Here is a 17039-nt window from a genome sequence, read left to right on the forward strand (position 1 = left end):
CATGAATTATTGTTTAGGAGTTTTCCTGCTCAATAAGGAATATTTTAGGAGAATAGGTGTTATAATAATAAAGTAAGGATGGCCCTCAAAAGTGTTTTTATTGCCCTGATCGGTTTGGCTCAGTGGATAGAGCGTCGGCCTGCGGACTGAGGAGTCCCAGGTTCAATTCCGGTTAAAGGCATGTACCTTGGTTGCAGGCACATCCCCAATAGGGGGTGTGCAGGAGGCAACTGATCGATGTTTCTCTCTCATCGATGTTTCAAACTCTCTATCCCTCTCCCTTCCTCTCTGTAAAAAATCAATAAAATATATTTAAAATTTTTAAAAAGTGTTTTTATTTATTTATTTTGTAAATCCTCATCCAAGGATATTTTTTCCATTGCTTTGCAGAGTGGAGAGAGAATGTGGGAGGGAGGTGGAGAGAGAGAGAGAGACCACATGGACTTGTTGCCTCCCACACGGGCCTTGAAAACCCAGGCAGGGAGGGAACCGGAGACCCTCTGGTGTGCGGGCCTATGCTCTAACCACTGAGCCACAGGCCAGGGCAAAAATGTTTTGCTAAGTGAAATAATCCAGACAAAGACAAACACTGTATAATTTCACTTATGTGTGGAATCTAAAAAGAACAAAAACAATCAACAAACAAAATAGAAACAAAATCAGAGATACAGAGAACAGACTGATGGTTGCCAGAGAAATGAGAAGTGGAGAGATAAGTGAAAAGGGTGAAGAGGAATGAGAGGTACAGCCCTGGTCAGTGGGCTCTGTGGTTAGAGCAACAGCTCTCGGACCAAAGGGTCTTGGATTTGATTCCCGGTCAAGGGCAGGTACCTGGGTTGCAGGTTTGATCCCTGCTCAGGGGAGCGTGTGGGAGGCAACCAATCAACATCCATGTTTCTTCTCTAGGCGCTGATAAAGCGTTCAATTCCTATGCCCATCTTTCTCACAGCCAGGACTTCAAGTCCATCCCCAAGAGAGAATCCGCCAAGGACCTCACAAGTTCAGACAATAGAAACTGCCCTCCTGTTACCCTCACAAGTCCTGCTAAGACCAAAATCTTGCCCCCCATGCAAAGGACGGGGACTGAAATTGGAAGCTATAGTTCAGAAGATCACTTCCCCAAATGTTAGGAGAAGTGCATCCTCGAACAGTGCAGAGGCTGGGGAGACACAGGCACTTTGGATGACGTACTGCCTTTGAAGAGCGGCCCTCCTGAAGGTGGGCGTGTTGCTGCTCAGGAGGCCGAGGTGGAGAAGAGAAAGGGTGAGGTGGTATCTGACCTGGTCTGTCCAACAAACAAGGAGCTGAACATAGAAAAGCCTCTTGCCAGGTCTTCAGAGGAGTGGCGTGGCAGTGGGGACGACAAAATGAAGACTGAGACACCCCCAGATACGGTCACTGCTGGAAAGGAACCCCCTGGTGCCATGACATCCGCAGCCCGCAGCCTCACAGAAACCTGGGAGTAACCAAGGGAGACCAGATGGTTCCCTGGGTGGGGCAGTGCCTTTAATCTTCCCTGACTCAAAGAATGTACCTGCCCCTGGCGGACTGGCCCCTGAGGCAAATCCGAAGGCTGAAGAGGAGGAGACCGATGCAGTGACGATTTCCCCCAAACCAGAGGGTTTCCCCCCAAAGGGGTACCTCCCTTCAGGAAAGAAGAAGGGAGATCCATTGGTAGTGTGAATAAGCAAAAGAAACAGCAGCAGCCACCACCTCCACCCCCTCAGCCCTTCCCCCCCCCCCCCCCCCCCCCAGATAACAGAAGGTTCTGCAGATGGAGAGCCAAAGCCAAAAAAGCAGAGACGAAGGAGGGAGAGAAGGAAGCCTGGGGCACAGCCAAGGAAGCGGAAAACCAAACAAGCAGTTCCCATCGTAGAACCCCAAGAACCTGAGATCAAACTAAAGTATGCCACCCAGCCACTGGATAAAAGTGATGCCAAGAACAAGTCTTTTTCCCCTTATATTCATATAGTAAATAAGTGTGAACTTGGAGCCGTTTGTACAATCATCAGTGCTGAAGAAGAACAGACCAGACTGGTGAGGGGTTGGAAGGGGCAGAGGTCTCTGACCCCGCCACCCAGCAGCACTGAGAGCAAGGCGCTCCCAGCCTCGTCCTTCATGCTGCGGGGCCCTGTGGTGACCGAGTCTTCTGTGATGGGCCACCTGGTTTGCTGTCTGTGCGGCAAGTGGGCCAGTTACCGGAACATGGGTGACCTCTTTGGACCCTTTAATCCCCAAGATTATGCAGCCACTCTCCCGAAAAACCCACCTCCTAAGAGGGCCACGGAAACGCAGAGCAAAGTTAAGGTATGGCACAAAAGCGCTTCCAACGGCGCCAAGACGGACACTGAGGAGGAGGAGCAGCAGCAGCAGCAGCAGCAGGAGCAGAGGAGCCTGGCCGCCCACCCCAGGTTTAAGCGGCAGCACTGCTCGAAAGACTGTGGTGGAGGCCGTCGGTCCCTGGCCCGGGGGCTTTCCTGTAAAAAAGCAACCACAGAGGGCGGCAGCAAAGACTGTTTTGGACTCAAAGCCCTCTGTACCCACCACTTCAGAAGGTGGCCCTGAGCTGGAGTTACAGATCCCTGAACTACCTCTCGACAGCAGTGAATTTTGGGTCCATGAGGGCTGCATTCTCTGGGCCAATGGAACCTACCTGGTCTGCGGCAGGCTCTATGGCCTGCAGGAAGCGCTGGAAATAGCCAGAGAGATGAAAAGGTCCCGATGCCAGGAGGCAGGCGCCACCTTGGGCTGCTACAACACAGGCTTTCCGCTACCATTACCCGTGTGCCACTGATGCAGATTGTTTGCTACATGAGGAGAACTTCTCGGTGAGGTGCCCCAAGCACAAGGTGAGACTGGAGATGAGGAGGAGACACTCGTGATGGATGGAAATGGTCCTACTGTGCAGCCACACCCCGCCCCGCCCCACTGTGCCCACCCGCCTGCCAGCACCTCATCCCTAGTCCTTACATCACACTCAACCCTGACACCACAGGAAAGAAAGACCCAAGAAGTCAGAATGGCTGTTTCCATGGACACAATCTCCATAGTGACAATGCGGGGGGGAGGGGAGGGGTGGAATAAGGGGAAGGGGGGGGGGTAATGGGAAAGGGTGGGGGGAATTAAAAGGGAGGGATAAAATATATATATATATATATATATATATAAATCTAAAACAAACAAACAAAAAAAACCACAATGTTTCTTCTCTCTCTCTCTCTGTCCTGCCTCCCACTCTCTTACCCCTCTCACCCTCTCTCCCTTCTACTCTTTAAAAATCAATGGAAAAATATCCTCTGGTGAGAATTAATTAAAAAAAAAAAAAAAAGAAGAGGTACAGACTTCCAGTTATATAATAAATAAGTCACAGGAATTTAATGTACAGCATAAAAAAAATAGTCAATAATATTGTAATAACTTTGAAAATGGTGTTGGGAAAATTGGACAGATATATGCAAGAAAATGAAACTAGACCACCAACTTACACCATACACAAAAATAAACTCAAAATGGATAAAGGACTTAAATGTACGACAGGAAACCATAAAAATTCTAGAAGAATCCAAAGGCAACAAAATCTCAGACATATGCCGAAGCAATTTCTTCACTGACACAGCTCCTAGGGCACTTGAAACTAAAGAGAAAATAAACAAATGGGACTTCATCAAAATAAAAAGCTTCTGCACAGCAAAAGAAACCATCAACAAAACAACAAGAAAACCCACTGTGTGGGAAAACATATTTGCCAATGTCATATCTGATAAGGGCCTAATCTCCAAAATTTATAGGGAACTCATACAACTCAACAAAAGGAAGATAAACAATCCAATCAAAAAGTGGGCAAAGGACCTAAATAGACACCTTTCAAAAGAGGACATTCAGAAAGCCAAGAGACATATGAAAACATGCTCAAAGTCACTAATCATCCGAGAGATGCAAATCAAAACAACAATGAGGTACCATCTCACACCTGTCAGACTGGCTATCATCAACAAATCAACAAACGACAAGTGCTGGAGAGGATGTGGAGAAAAAGGATCACTTGTGCACTGCTGGTGGGAATGCAGACTGGTGCAGCCACTATGGAAGACAGTATGGAGTTTCCTTAAAAAACTGAAAATGGAACTCCCATTTGACCCTGTGATCCCACTTCTAGGAATATATCCCAAGAAACCAGAAACACCAACCAGAAAGGATATATGCACCCATATGTTCATAGCAGCACAATTCACCATAGCTAAGATCTGGAAACAGCCTAAGTGCCCATCAGTAGATGAATGGATTAGAAAACTGTGGTACATCTACACGATGGAATACTATGCTGCTGTAAAAAGGAAGGAACTCTTACCATTTGCAACGTCATGGATGGAACTGGAGAGCATTATGCTAAGTGAAATAAGCCAGTCAATGAAGGAAAAATACCACATGATCTCACTCATTCATGGATAATAGAGACCATTATAAACTTTTGAACAATAATAGATACAGAGGCAGAGCAGCCTCAAACAGATTGTCAAACTGCATCAGGAAGGCAGGGGAGGGTTGGGGGGCAGGAGGTAGGGGGGTAAGAGATCAACTAAAGGACTTGTATGCATGCATATAAGCATAACCAATGGACATAAGACACTGGGGGATAGGGGAGGCTAGGGGACTGTCTAGGGCGGGGTGATAAAATGGACACATATGTAATACCCTTTGTAATACTTTAAGCAATAAAAAAATAAATAAATAAATAAAAATAATATTGTAATAACTTTGAAAGGTGACAGATGGTTACTGACTTATTTGCTGATTACATCCTAAAGTATATGTTTTAAATTACCATGTTATGCATCTGAAAATAATATGATATTGTATGTCAACTACAATTTAACATGAAATAAATCACAACTTACAAAATATACATGGGCTCCATTCCCAAACTCCTGCTCCCAAACAACAGGGAATGATGAAACTGCCAACCCAGAGTCCTCTGAGCACAGAACCCAGGCTCTGTGAGGTCAACAATGCAACACAGGGCAGCACAGCTCGGGGGAGGGGCTCCCCAGCAAGCAGCAGGCCCAGAGCAGGAGCCTCCTGGCTCTTATCAGCCTGACAGGTAAGGACAGGGGAAGGGGGAGGGGTGAGGCTTAAGTTTTCAGTAAACAAATATCAAAAGTGTGAATCTACTCTCATTCCAAGAACAAATATCAGTAAGGAGAATGGGAATTCTCAATGGCTTGTTTTTATATAAACACTAACAAGATAATCAAAAAGTGATTAAAATTGATTATTTGAGGGTGGATGGAGTAGAGCAGGATATATAGGCAGGGAGTCTCCTTAAGTTCGTTTCCTAGCTTAGAAACTGAATTAACCTTCCTATATACTATTTAAAATAAAAGGGAAAAAGGAAAAATATAGCCCAGCCAACTAGCTCAGCGGTTGAGTGTCAACCTATGAACCAGGAGATCACGGTTCGATTCCCAGTCAGGGCACATGCCAGGGTTGCTGGCTCCATCCCCAGTGTGGGACGTGCAGGAGGCAGCAGATCAATGATTCCCTCTCATCATGGATGTTTCTATTTCCCGCTCCCTCTCTTCCTCACTAAAATCAATTTTAAAAAATTTTTAAGGAAAAATATTTATACATACCATATCTTCTATGCTTAATCAGTATTTTAATTAACTTTTGCTTTTTAGAATTAATTTAACTTTACCTTTTCTACATAGAATACCACGCGAAGATTTCATCCCTTAAACAGTAATGAATATAAACAGGAGCTCATCAAAACTTTCCCAATTTCTCTCTCACAAAAGGAACAAGATGCATAACAGTTTGTCCCCTCACTGTATTTCACACTGGGGATATTTTTGGGGATGAGTAACATATGATAATGCATTAGGAAGTTTGCAATTGAGACCTAAAAAAATACCATGATTTTCATAAATTCTTACAAGTTTTGAGGTGTTTCCCTCATGTCAATGAAGCTATAAACTTAATTGCTTTTTTCTCACATCCATTAAAATAGGTAATCAGTTGCATTAGAAATGGCAAACCTTTTCAATGTCCAAGCTCTCTAGAGACATGGACATACAAACACTGCCCCCCAAAATAGGAAAAACACCTGAGAACTTAAAAAACCTCATATCTTCGAGTTCTCTTGCTAAATGGAACCAAAATTCTCTTTGATTCCACAATTATAACATTGTATCTCTAAATCAACTTACAGATTAAAAGCCCAGATGCTAGAGGAAACCAGATCACAGTGCTGCAATATTCACCGGAGAAAGTAATTCAACAAAAAGAAATACAAATATTGAAATCAAGATAAGCAGCCTGCTTCCCTACAGTTCAAAAGGAAACCCACACTCAGAAAGTTGAATGTTTCCACTAAGGGTCTACCAGTGGTTCTCAACCCTCCTAATGCTGCGACCCTTTAATACAGTTCCTCATGTTGTGGTGACCCCCAATTTCATTGTTACAAATTGAACATTATTAAAGCATAGTGATTAATCACAAAAACAATATGTAATTATATACGTGTTTTCCGATGGTCTTAGGCGACCCCTGTGAAAGGGTGGTTCGACCCCCAAATGGGGTCGCGACCCACAGGTTGAGAACCACTGGTCTAGACACTCCCCCTGCTGAGATTAAACCCCTGCGGTGGGTCAGCCCCTGGGCAAGGACCATAAGTGACACCTGAGCAGCCTCAGGAGTGGGCACCCTTCCCTCTCCTGTAAGCATGGAAGCGCTCCGTCCCCAGGATTCCATTCTCACAGTGAGAAAACCCTCAGCCTGATTCCCTTTAAGTTCTGACTCAAAGGAACCTCCCAATTTATAAACGCTTTGTCCGTGAGACAGAAGCCCTGATCTTCACAGACCTCTCAGTGTGCACATATTACACTCTGAATGCAAAATATCTAGGCCTCAGGAGCAATAATTACAACCTCAGAAAGGGCTTCATCACTGCTCCCACCCCCGACACTTAGAGCCCATTTCCAGGACGCTGGAGCTTGTCTCATGAATCTACTTGAACACGTCTGCTCTGCAAAAGGACACCCCAGAATTGTATTTGTTTGGTTTTAAATATATTTTTAATTGATTTCAGAGAGGAAGGGAGAAGGTAAGAAAGATAGAAACATCAATGATGGGAGAGAATCATTGATTGGCTGCCTCCTGTACTCCCCCACTGGAGACGGAGCCAAAACCTGAGCAGGTGTCCTAACCAGGAATCGAACCTTGATATCCTGCTTCATAGGTCAATGCTCAACCACCGAGCCACACCTGCCAGGCTGGAATTGTATTTGAAAACACCCTGTCGACATAAGAGATGTCCAAAACTTGCAGATAATTTTTATGAGTTTATTTGGGCCAAGACTGATGACAATTGCCAGGAATCAAGATCTAAAATCATCCAAAGAATAAGTCTTGCAGTTTCTTGTATACATTTGAAATTAAGGAGGGGCTATAAGGAAGATCACTTAAGGGTAGGGAAAAGCAAAGAGGGATTGGATTACAGGTAATTAACAAGATAATGTGCTCTCTTGAAGAATACTAATTAGTGCATTTTATTATTTTTTATTTTAAAAATATTTTTCATTAATTTCAGAGAGGAAGGAAGAGAGAAACATCAATGGTGAGAGAGAATGATTGGTTGTCTTCTGCATGGCCCTACTGGGGATCAAACCCGAAACCCAGGCATATGCTCTGACTGGGAATGAACCGTGACCTCCTGGTTCATATGTCAGGGTTCAACCACTGAGCCCCACCAGTCGGGCTAATTATGGCATTTTAAAGGCGTGTTAATCTAGATGCACAAGAATATGGGTAGGGCTGGCTTAAAACCTCTCACTAATGGAGTTATAGGCCTGAGGTCTGACTATCCACCATGACCTGCCCAATTAAGTATGTGACCAGATCACCCATGAGGTTGCTTTTCACAGAAACTCTCCCCCCACCTCTTTTTTTTTTTTTTTTTTTTTTGTCCACAACTTAAAAGCAAAACAAACTTCAGAAACTTACTGCACATTCTAAAAGGATGAGAGAACTCTATTAGGCCTATCACTATAAAAATGTAATACTAAAATATTTAATTTTTTCAGAGTTTATCTTTTGTGCCTGTTTGGAACTACTTTATACTGTCTTTCAAGCTCTACTGATGAAAAACATTTTAATTCCTACTGAGAAAAAATGAGACAAACCAGTCAATAAAGGTTTTCAAGGTGACAGATTCAGGGAGGGGCAGTGCTGACAAAAGAGAACACTCAGAAAAATTTCCCCCCCAAAAAAGAACCTCCACCCACAGGCCTTCCCATAGGATGTCTGTGCCCAGGAAAGATCCTGGGAAAAGAGGCGAAAGGATTTCATACAACATATTTCAGGCAGTTATTCTAGGATTTTTTTTTCCCTGTAAAATATTCACAGACAAATATAAATTTAAAAAAAAATACAACATTCCATTAATGTGTTAAGAAATATATAAACAGGTAAAATATGGGAACCTGGAATGCACCCCAGAGGACCCATCATTGAAAATGTTGCTGTGATTCAAAGACGGGTATTTGCCTTCGGGAACGCATAAAGGAAACTGGGCGTTTATGTACTTCTTGCCCGTCCCAAGCTACTGGGGTGGCAGGGTCATGGTGTTGAGACCCTGCTTCCAAAATATTTGAAAACCTCGCGAGAAAAGGGGCACCCCAGGGCTGGAAGGAGACACTGGGGACACCGCATTCCACAGCTGCTTTCACAAACAAACCCAGAGGCCGAGCCAGGACTGCCCGGTGAGGACCCTCCCTGCGGGCGAGCACTTTCTGGGAGATGCGGGGTCTGCAGGCGCAGAGCTGCCCAGAGAGGCTGTGGGCCCGGGGCCAGCGTCGCTGAGCACAGGGACTGGGCAAGACAGCGGGGCGGGCGAGGGGGGTCGGCTGCCAGGTCGCTGAAGGGGACCGAGGTCTCAGCAGCGCCCCCGGGGAACGCGGGTCTGCAGGCTCCGGATTTGACCGTGGGAAGGCTGGTCCAGCACAGGCCGCTCCGTACGGCCCCACCGGCCTCTCGTGCCCATCTCTGACGCTGGCCCTGCACACTCACCATTTCTGGGTTTCCTGGGTCTCCCTGAGTCCCTCCTAGCGTCCCCTGGTCTTTGTAGATCACAGTGGCACAGAGGTTGCCACAGCCACCAGGGATCATTATAAGGGAGGGGACACGCTGTCACCAGCCAGTTCTGACATCCAGCCTAAGATGTGTGGCCCCACCCACCTGTCCCAGCGGTGCCCCTGATTGGACAGAAATTCATGCACAACTCTGCCTAATTGACAGCTGGCAGGGAGGACCCAGTAGTCAGGGAAACCCTCACTACTTCAACTTTAAACAACACACTCCTACATGGCTGGGCATGAATACGGGCTTATGGAGTAAATCTGGCCGGCTCAGGAACGGAAAGCACCTCCCAGGACCATCAGATCATGGAGGGCAGTCACTCCCCAGAGCTATAACTTTTTTTAAAAAATATATTTATTGATTTCAGAGAGGAAGAGAGGAGAGAGAGATAGAAACATCAATGACGAGAGAGAATCATTGATCGGCTGCCTCCTGCACACCCCTCACTGGGGATCAAACCGCAACCCGGGCATGTGCCCTTGGCCGGAATCGAACCTGGGACCCTTCAGTCCACAGGCTGACGTTCTATCCACTGAGCCAGGCCGGCTAGGGCAGGCCTATAACTTTTTTTAAAAAATTTTAATATTTATTTTTCCATCACCATTCATCCCCCTTACACCCTATTCCATCTCCACCACCACTGTCCCCACTCCCATTCCCTGCAGTCATCAGACTGTTAGGCCTATAACTTCTTTAGCTAAAGTTTTATTTTTGCCTTAAGCCCTGCCCACAGTTCTTGTGCATCAAGGTTAAAACACCTTTGAAATGCCAAATTAATCCTTTTCTCCAAATCCTCTCAAGGAAACACTAGATTTTATTGCCAAGATATCATTCCAAATTAATGTACTTTTTATTCAATCATAAAATTTTCCCACCTTGCTTCCCCTCGCTTTCTTAATCTACCACCAATGGATGTCATGTAATCTTTCTTACTTCCCCTCTTTTATTTCCCAGCGCATAAAAAGAACTGCAAAACTGCCCTTGTCCAGAGCATTTTCTCAGACCCTGAAATCATGTTCCAGACATGTCCTTGGTTTGCCTCAAAGTAAACCTAATAAGCACATTAATTTTCCCATAGCTTTGGATGTTCTAATGTTAACAAACTCATGGATAAAAGAAGAACTCTCAAGAGTACTTAAGGGCCCTGGGGAGCCCTCTGGTATTAGGGGGTGGACTCAGCTGGCCACCTACTGGCTGTATGTCCCCCTCTCTTCTTTCTCTTTTTAAATAACTGCTCTTTCAAAAGTGACAACTAGATGGGGCCACAGGGTGTAGTCTCCCTTACCCACCCCCACCACCAGGTCATGTTGGGGCCAACCCAGCCTCTGTCACAGCTTCCCTCTAACACACAGATAAATCCCAGCAAAGGCAAAAACCCAGGACCACTTTAAGGCGGGGCCCAACCCCACACTCCTGCTCCCAAATGCCTAAAATTCTCAAAAACTGCCCACTGGTCAGCAGCACATAGAATGGAGGCGTGGCAGGCTCAGCAATGCACACAGACAGCACAGCTCACAGCACCAGCTCCCCGGCGCCCAGCAGCCACACACAGTGCAGGCAGCAGAGCAGGCGAGCAAGTCAGAGCAAGAGACGAACGCACAGTGGTGGTCACGTGGGAACATGCTGCTCACTGTGGTGGCCACCTGTCAAGGTAGCACGTACACACACAGAGGGCAGAGAAAGGCTCAGTCCCATAACTGAGGTCTCTTGGGAGGGCAGGGTGACCTCTCAAGCAGTTCTGAAATATCTTCAGAGTAAAATAAATAAATAAGAGGCCTGGGCCGTAACCGGTTTGGCTCAGTGGATAGAGCGTCGGCCTGCGGACTGAAGGGTCCCAGGTTCGAGTCCGGTCAAGGGCATGTACCTTGGTTGCAGGCACATCCCCAGTAGGGGGTGTGCAGGAGGCAGCTGATCGATGTTTCTCTCTCATCGATGTTTCTAACTCTCTATCTTTCTCCCTTCCTCTCTGTAAAAAATCAAAAAAAAAATATTTATATTAAAAAAAAAGATAGTAAGTCAGAATTTGTTCAGAACCATTGTGATAGGTAGAGAGGTGGCTGCTGTGAGGTTTTGCAGTGGGTGAGAAAGGGCTCTTTCAAAGATTGAAGTCAACTCTGAGCACAGCACGGGCAAGTGAGACTTCATGGCCAGAGAGCAGGGTGGGGGTCAGTGGATAGAAAATTCCTCAGAGAAAAATCAGGGGTGAGGGGTACCTGCTAAACTGACAAACAGGAGTCTTACAGCAGACAGGCCAGGGGGACCAGGCATCACCTGATGCTGGAGGAGGAGGAACCTGATCAGATATGGAGGGTGGTCAGATAGCAGGGTGCAGGATTCTGGTTGACCCAACTTAGCGGGGTACCTGCTAAAACTGAGTTTTACAAAGACATGCAAAGATAGGCCTGGGAGGAGGGTCAGGAGCCTGACTAAAGCTGTTCAAGCAAAGAATCTTTGTCAGGGGCGGAGCCAGGGCAAGAATTCTGCACACAGATGAGTTTGTGTGGTTGGAATCTGAAGCCAGTGCCAGAGGAGGGAGTCCCGACTTTTCTTATCAGCCTGCCCTGGTGTGGACACAGGGAAGAGAGAAGAGGAGGCCTAAGTTGTCAGCAAATACCAAACAATGTGGAATATGACTTCTCATTATAAGGACAAACATGGAGAAGAACAATATGCATTTGCAATGCATAATTGTTTTTAAACTAAACAAACAAACAAACAAACAAAAAACACCAACAAGATGCTCAAGAAATGATGAAAACTGTATTTGGGAGTGGCTGGAGTAACATTTTTGGAGAAACCAGGATATGTGGGCAGTGAGTTTTCTTAAGTTAGACATTTTTATCTTACAGATTTAAGGTAAACACAGAAAATTATATATACCATGTTTTACTACCTATAAGTATTTCTTTTCTTTTTTTTTTAACATATTTTATTAATTTTTACAGAGAGGAAGGGAGAGTGATGGAGAGTTAGAAACATCAATGAGAGAGAAACATTAATCAGCTGCCTCCTGCGCACTCCTCACTGTTGATGTGCCCGCAACCAAGGTACATGCCCTTGACCGGAATCGAACCTGGGACCCTTCTGTCCGCAGGCTGACGCTCTATCCACTGAGCCAAACCGGTTAGGGCAAGTATTTCTTTAATTACAACTTTTTAACATATGAAACCATTTTAAGATTCAATTATTTTAAATACTAATGATTACGAAAATGTAAACCATACGAATGAAGAAATTTAAATCTCTTGCTAACTAAAAGACAAGTTGCATCCTAGTTTGTCCTGTCCCTTAATCTCACTTAAAGGTATTTTCAGAAATATGTAGCATATTATGACACAAGTTGGGTTTGGGTTTAGCTGTTTAAACATAGTAAATTTTTCAAATATTTACAAAAGTTTTGATAGTTTTCCTCATATGAATTAAAAACACCGAAGTAAAAAGAAAAAATGGACCTGAGAGTTTAAACACATTCATCTCACATCTTGAGGTTTTCTAGCCTGGAAGGTACCAAAAATTCTATTCAGTTCCACTATTTACTGGCCTTCTCTTTAGTTCCATTATCTACTTGCCTTACCAACATGATCTCTCAATCAATTTACATTTTTTTCAAAAATCCTGTTTGATTCAACTAATTTTATTCCCTCTTTAAAAAAATTATTTTTAATGACGAGAGAAGAAAGAGAGAGAGAGAGAGAGAGAGAGAGAGAGAGAGAGAGAGAGAGGAACATCGATGTAAGATAGAAACATCGATCTGTGGCCTCCTGCACAGGCCCCAACCAGGGATCAAACCCACAACCTAGGTATGTGCCCTGACCAGGAATCAACCCACAACGGCCAGGTCTCAATTTATATTTTTTAAGTCCAAGACACTGAAAGTGTTATTTCTCACACAGGGAATGGAATTACAAAGTGCTCAGGGAAAGTAGCACAAAAGGCTGCAGTATTCAGTGGATAAAGGATCCGAAGGAAAGAAAGAAGTATTGGAATCAGCTCAGATGAGCAGCCTGCTTCCCACAGGACAGAAGGAAATCCACTTTCAGAAGGTTTACATCCCAGACTCTCCAGGTTGAGGCAGAACCCCTGCAGTGGGCCAGTCGCTGGGGAAGGCGGGAGGGACACCTGAGCAGCTCCAGGAGTGAAGTCTGGGAGCTCCAACACCCTCCTCTCCCCAGGGAATAATGGAATTGCTCCCTCTCTCAGGCTTCAGCTCACAGTGAGGAATGCTCGGCTGGATTCAGTGTCAGGTTCTGACCCAAATGAACTCCCAAATTCACAATCCCTAACCCAGGACACCGACTCCTCACTTTCACAGACTTTCTCAATGTGCACAAATGACACTCTGAGTGCACCCACACTGGGGATGCAAAACTCAAACAGAGAATCTAAAACTGTCTAGAGTTAAGAAGTCACAGCCTTAGATAGGGCCGCATCCCCACCCCCCACTCCTTGTGCACCTGCACCCGCAGCTTTCCAGGCCTGTAGCTTCTAAGTGTAAAGGCTCCTTCCCTGCTGGGTGTGAGCAGGTAGGACACCTGCAGGGGGAGGCTCCCCAGCAAGGATCAGTGGGCCTCCAAGTACTTCCCTTGGCAGGCTCAAGGGGGGTCACTGACCTCAGGTCTATGCTCCACCTTGGAGTTTCATTGGAACATGGTTGATTTGTTTTAATATGCTTTTATGCCCCATCTGGTTGCTCAGTGGTTAGAGCCTTGGCCTGCGGACCGAAGGGTCTCGGGTTCAATTGCCAGTCGAATATACCTCTTACCTCAGTTGCAGGTTCCATCCCTGGCCTGGGTCAGGGAGCGTGCAGGAAGCAACCAATTAATGTGTATGGAGAGGAGGATGAGGGGCTGGTCAGACCAGGGTGGCAAGCCGCCCTCACCGCACCATCACTTCCGGGGTCTGCAGACACGCACAGCGTGTCGGACTGTCCCTCTCCTCTCTCTCTCTCTCCCCACCCACCCCCTCCTTCTCGCTCTCTCTTTTCCTCCTCCCTCCCTTATACTCTCTAAAAATCAATGGGAAAATATCCTCCAGTGAGGATTAACAAAACAAAAATGTTTTTATTGATATTAAATAGAGAGGAAGGGAGAGAGGGAGAGAGGGAAAGAGAAACATCAATGAGAGAAGCATTGATTGGCCACCTCTGCACGTTCCCCCTGGGAACTGAGCCTGCACCCAAGAGCCTACAGCCCGGGCATATGCCTGGACTGGGAATCCATCCAGCAACCTCTTGGTGCACGGGTCGACCACTGAGCCACAGCAACCTTGTGGAACATGGTTGATATTTTAAGTGACACAAGCGCAGCGTTTGAACAATCCAGCAAAATGACTTAAAACCAGCTTGTATGCAGAAAGAAAGAAAACTATGATGCACTTGTACTAGTTCAACTAAAACAACAAAACCACAAATACCTATTCCTTTCAGAAAAAAAAAAGTTAATTATTATTTGCACAGAAATGACTAGTCTTGCAAATAGTTAATCAGACTTGAACACTTGGAAGTTGCCCTGCAAAGGTAAGCCCGGAAATTTTACTTGAAAACACCCAGAAGTGGAAAACAGGCCTCGGGGACTTACTATACACTCAGGGAAGAAAGGCGGAAAGAATTCTGTAAACATGGAATGTAATCTTAGAATGTTTTTTTCTGAAATTCACTTCCTTCCTTGCTCTTTGGAGATATTTTATCCTGTCTTTTCAACTCTAATGATTCAAAATAGGCCACCCCTGTTGAAAACGTAAACTTAAATCAGTGACTAAATCAAGGAGGCTCAGGGAGGGCCGGTGCTGACAGAACACAGCACCCGAAAACCTTTCAAACAGGAGCCTCCACCCAAAGGACTTCCCGAGAAGATCCTGGGGAAAGAGGGACAGGGATTTCATACAACGCCTTCCAGGTGACTAGTCTAGGCTTTCCCTCCTATAAAATATCCACAACAAAAATAAATCTCTAAACATGAGTCGTGCCCTAGCTGGTTTAGCTCAGTGGCTAGAGCCATAGGCCTGCAGACTGAAGGGTCCCGGGTTCGATTCTGGTCAGGGCACATGTCCGGTTCAGGGCTCGATCCCCAGTAGGGGACATGCAGGAGGCAGCTGATCAATGATTCTCTCTCATCGTGGATGTTTCTATCTCTCCCTCTTCCTTCCTCTCTGAAATCAATAAGAATATATATATTTTTAAAAAAAACGAGTCACTTAACTCTGTGGGGAAAGGATAAAATATTGAAATATTGGGTCTGTTTGAAAAGTATCCGTGAGGACAGAGTAAGTCATCCTAATGTTGTGGCTCCAAGGGGGAAGTGGGCTTGGGAAAGCGAGGAGGATTCGAGTATTTAGGGACTTACTGACATTCACAGGAAAGGCTAGCCCGGGGCAGAGTTTCCTGAATCTGAGACTCACCACCACCCCCCCACCCCCCCCAAAAAACAACAAACATTTGGGAAACAAAGGAGAAAACAGTCACGCTTGGGGAGGAAGGAGGGACTGGGTAGCCCACAGACCACAGCTCCTCCCACACTGGACCCCCGCAGACTGAGTCACCATCGTCCCCTGACGACCCTCCCCGTGGTCCCCGCACCATCTGGGGAGACGCGGGGCGCAAAGCTGCCCAGCCAGGCTCCGAGGTTCCGGGGCGAAGATCCGCGCGCAGAGACGGGACAGGGCGTCGGGTCCCGCTGCGCGCCCAGCCCAGACGCTGCGTGCGGGAGGGGACCGAGACCCGCAGACCCGGGAGGCGGTGGCGGGAGGCCCGCACGCCACCCTCCTCCCCGTACACGGCCCCGCACACTCACCATTTCTCAGATTTCCTGGGTCGCCTGAGTCCTCCCACAACCGGGGCCGATCACAGCTGGACAGAGGCCGCCCGGAACCTTTAAGGGCAGGCGCCGGCAGACCCCGAGTGCGCCCGGAGCAGAGAGGGACCCGCACGCCCGCTGTCACGGCCCCGCCACCTCCCGGGCGGTGCCCCCGATGGGCGGTGCTCCAGGCCACGCCCCGCAGGCCTGACCCGCCGGCGCCCGGAGGACCCTGTTCGCCTGCAGAACAAGCCCCAGCAGGTGGGCGGGAGCCTGACCCCGCCTGGCGCGTTGGACTTTAAAGACATTCCTTTTTTCCTGGCCCCGGCTGCCCGTTGTGTCCCCAGGTCTCTGTGATAAGGCCAAGGCGTCGGTGAGCACAAAGCATTCCTGGTTCAGCTTCCAGGTGCGGCGGGTCAGTAGGGACGAGAGGGTGGCCCAGGCCGGGACTGATGGGAACCGAGGGAAAGAGTGATAGGGAAATACCTGGTGCAGTCATTCTAATCAAGCTGTCACATTATTAATATTATGAAGGTTGAGGCAGGCATGAAGAAATGACCCTTTTTCTCGTCGTAACTCACCTGGGAACGTAAACGTCTGAAGTTTCCAGTCCTGTGCAATAGCCTGACACTTGTTTACTGGCAGATAACCCTGGGATTATCTTCTAAAGGACTCGGGAGGCCACCAGACCTCCTGGCGCCCATCCTCCAGGCCACCTAGCATGCCTTCTCCAGACCCCCTGGCATCTGTCTGATAAGCCCCCTGGGCCCATCCCAGGGCTAAGAAGGCAGCAGATATTTCTCCACCACGTGACTTTACTCTGAGAACTCTTAACTTTTACGTCTTCGTTGGAACGAACCCTCCTGGGATGTTGTCTAGCTGTGTTCCCATGTAGCAAACTAAAAAACACTTGAAGAAATCTTTACCATGTATTTTCAGCCAAAGCCTTCTTATTCATTAACACTTGGTTGACAGAACAAGAGGGTCTTACATCCTAGGGCTCGGTGTGAGGCTGTGAGGCCAGCCATGGAACTGTGAGCTTTGTTTAGACACATGGGCGCTTAATATGACCTCACCGTCTGTAATGAAGTGTCTGGCTCCATTTTCATCTTT

At 46.7% G+C, this 17039-nt stretch overlaps 1 protein-coding gene and 1 pseudogene across 2 annotated transcripts in view; one reads left to right on the forward strand and one right to left on the reverse strand.

Annotated features, from left to right (window-relative positions):
• The window catches only part of LOC308519220 (transcription factor 20-like), a 3430-nt pseudogene extending 548 nt beyond the window's left edge, over positions 1-2882 (forward strand). The window contains exons 2-3 of the transcript in view: positions 1131-1462; positions 1652-2882. The product of the transcript in view is annotated as a transcription factor 20-like (transcript). The remainder of the gene's footprint in view (positions 1-1130; positions 1463-1651) is intronic.
• The window catches only part of LOC308519489 (zinc finger protein 124-like), a 27629-nt gene extending 18388 nt beyond the window's left edge, over positions 1-9241 (reverse strand). Inside the window, exon 1 of the mRNA XM_081091486.1 lies at positions 9067-9241. Coding sequence (XP_080947612.1) covers positions 9067-9165 — 99 coding nt within the window. The 5' untranslated portion in view covers positions 9166-9241. The remainder of the gene's footprint in view (positions 1-9066) is intronic.
• Between the last annotated feature and the right edge of the window lie 7798 nt (positions 9242-17039).

The sequence above is a fragment of the Myotis nattereri genome (genome assembly GCF_964212035.1).
Source record: "Myotis nattereri genome assembly, chromosome: 5".
Lineage (NCBI taxonomy): Eukaryota > Metazoa > Chordata > Mammalia > Chiroptera > Vespertilionidae > Myotis > Myotis nattereri.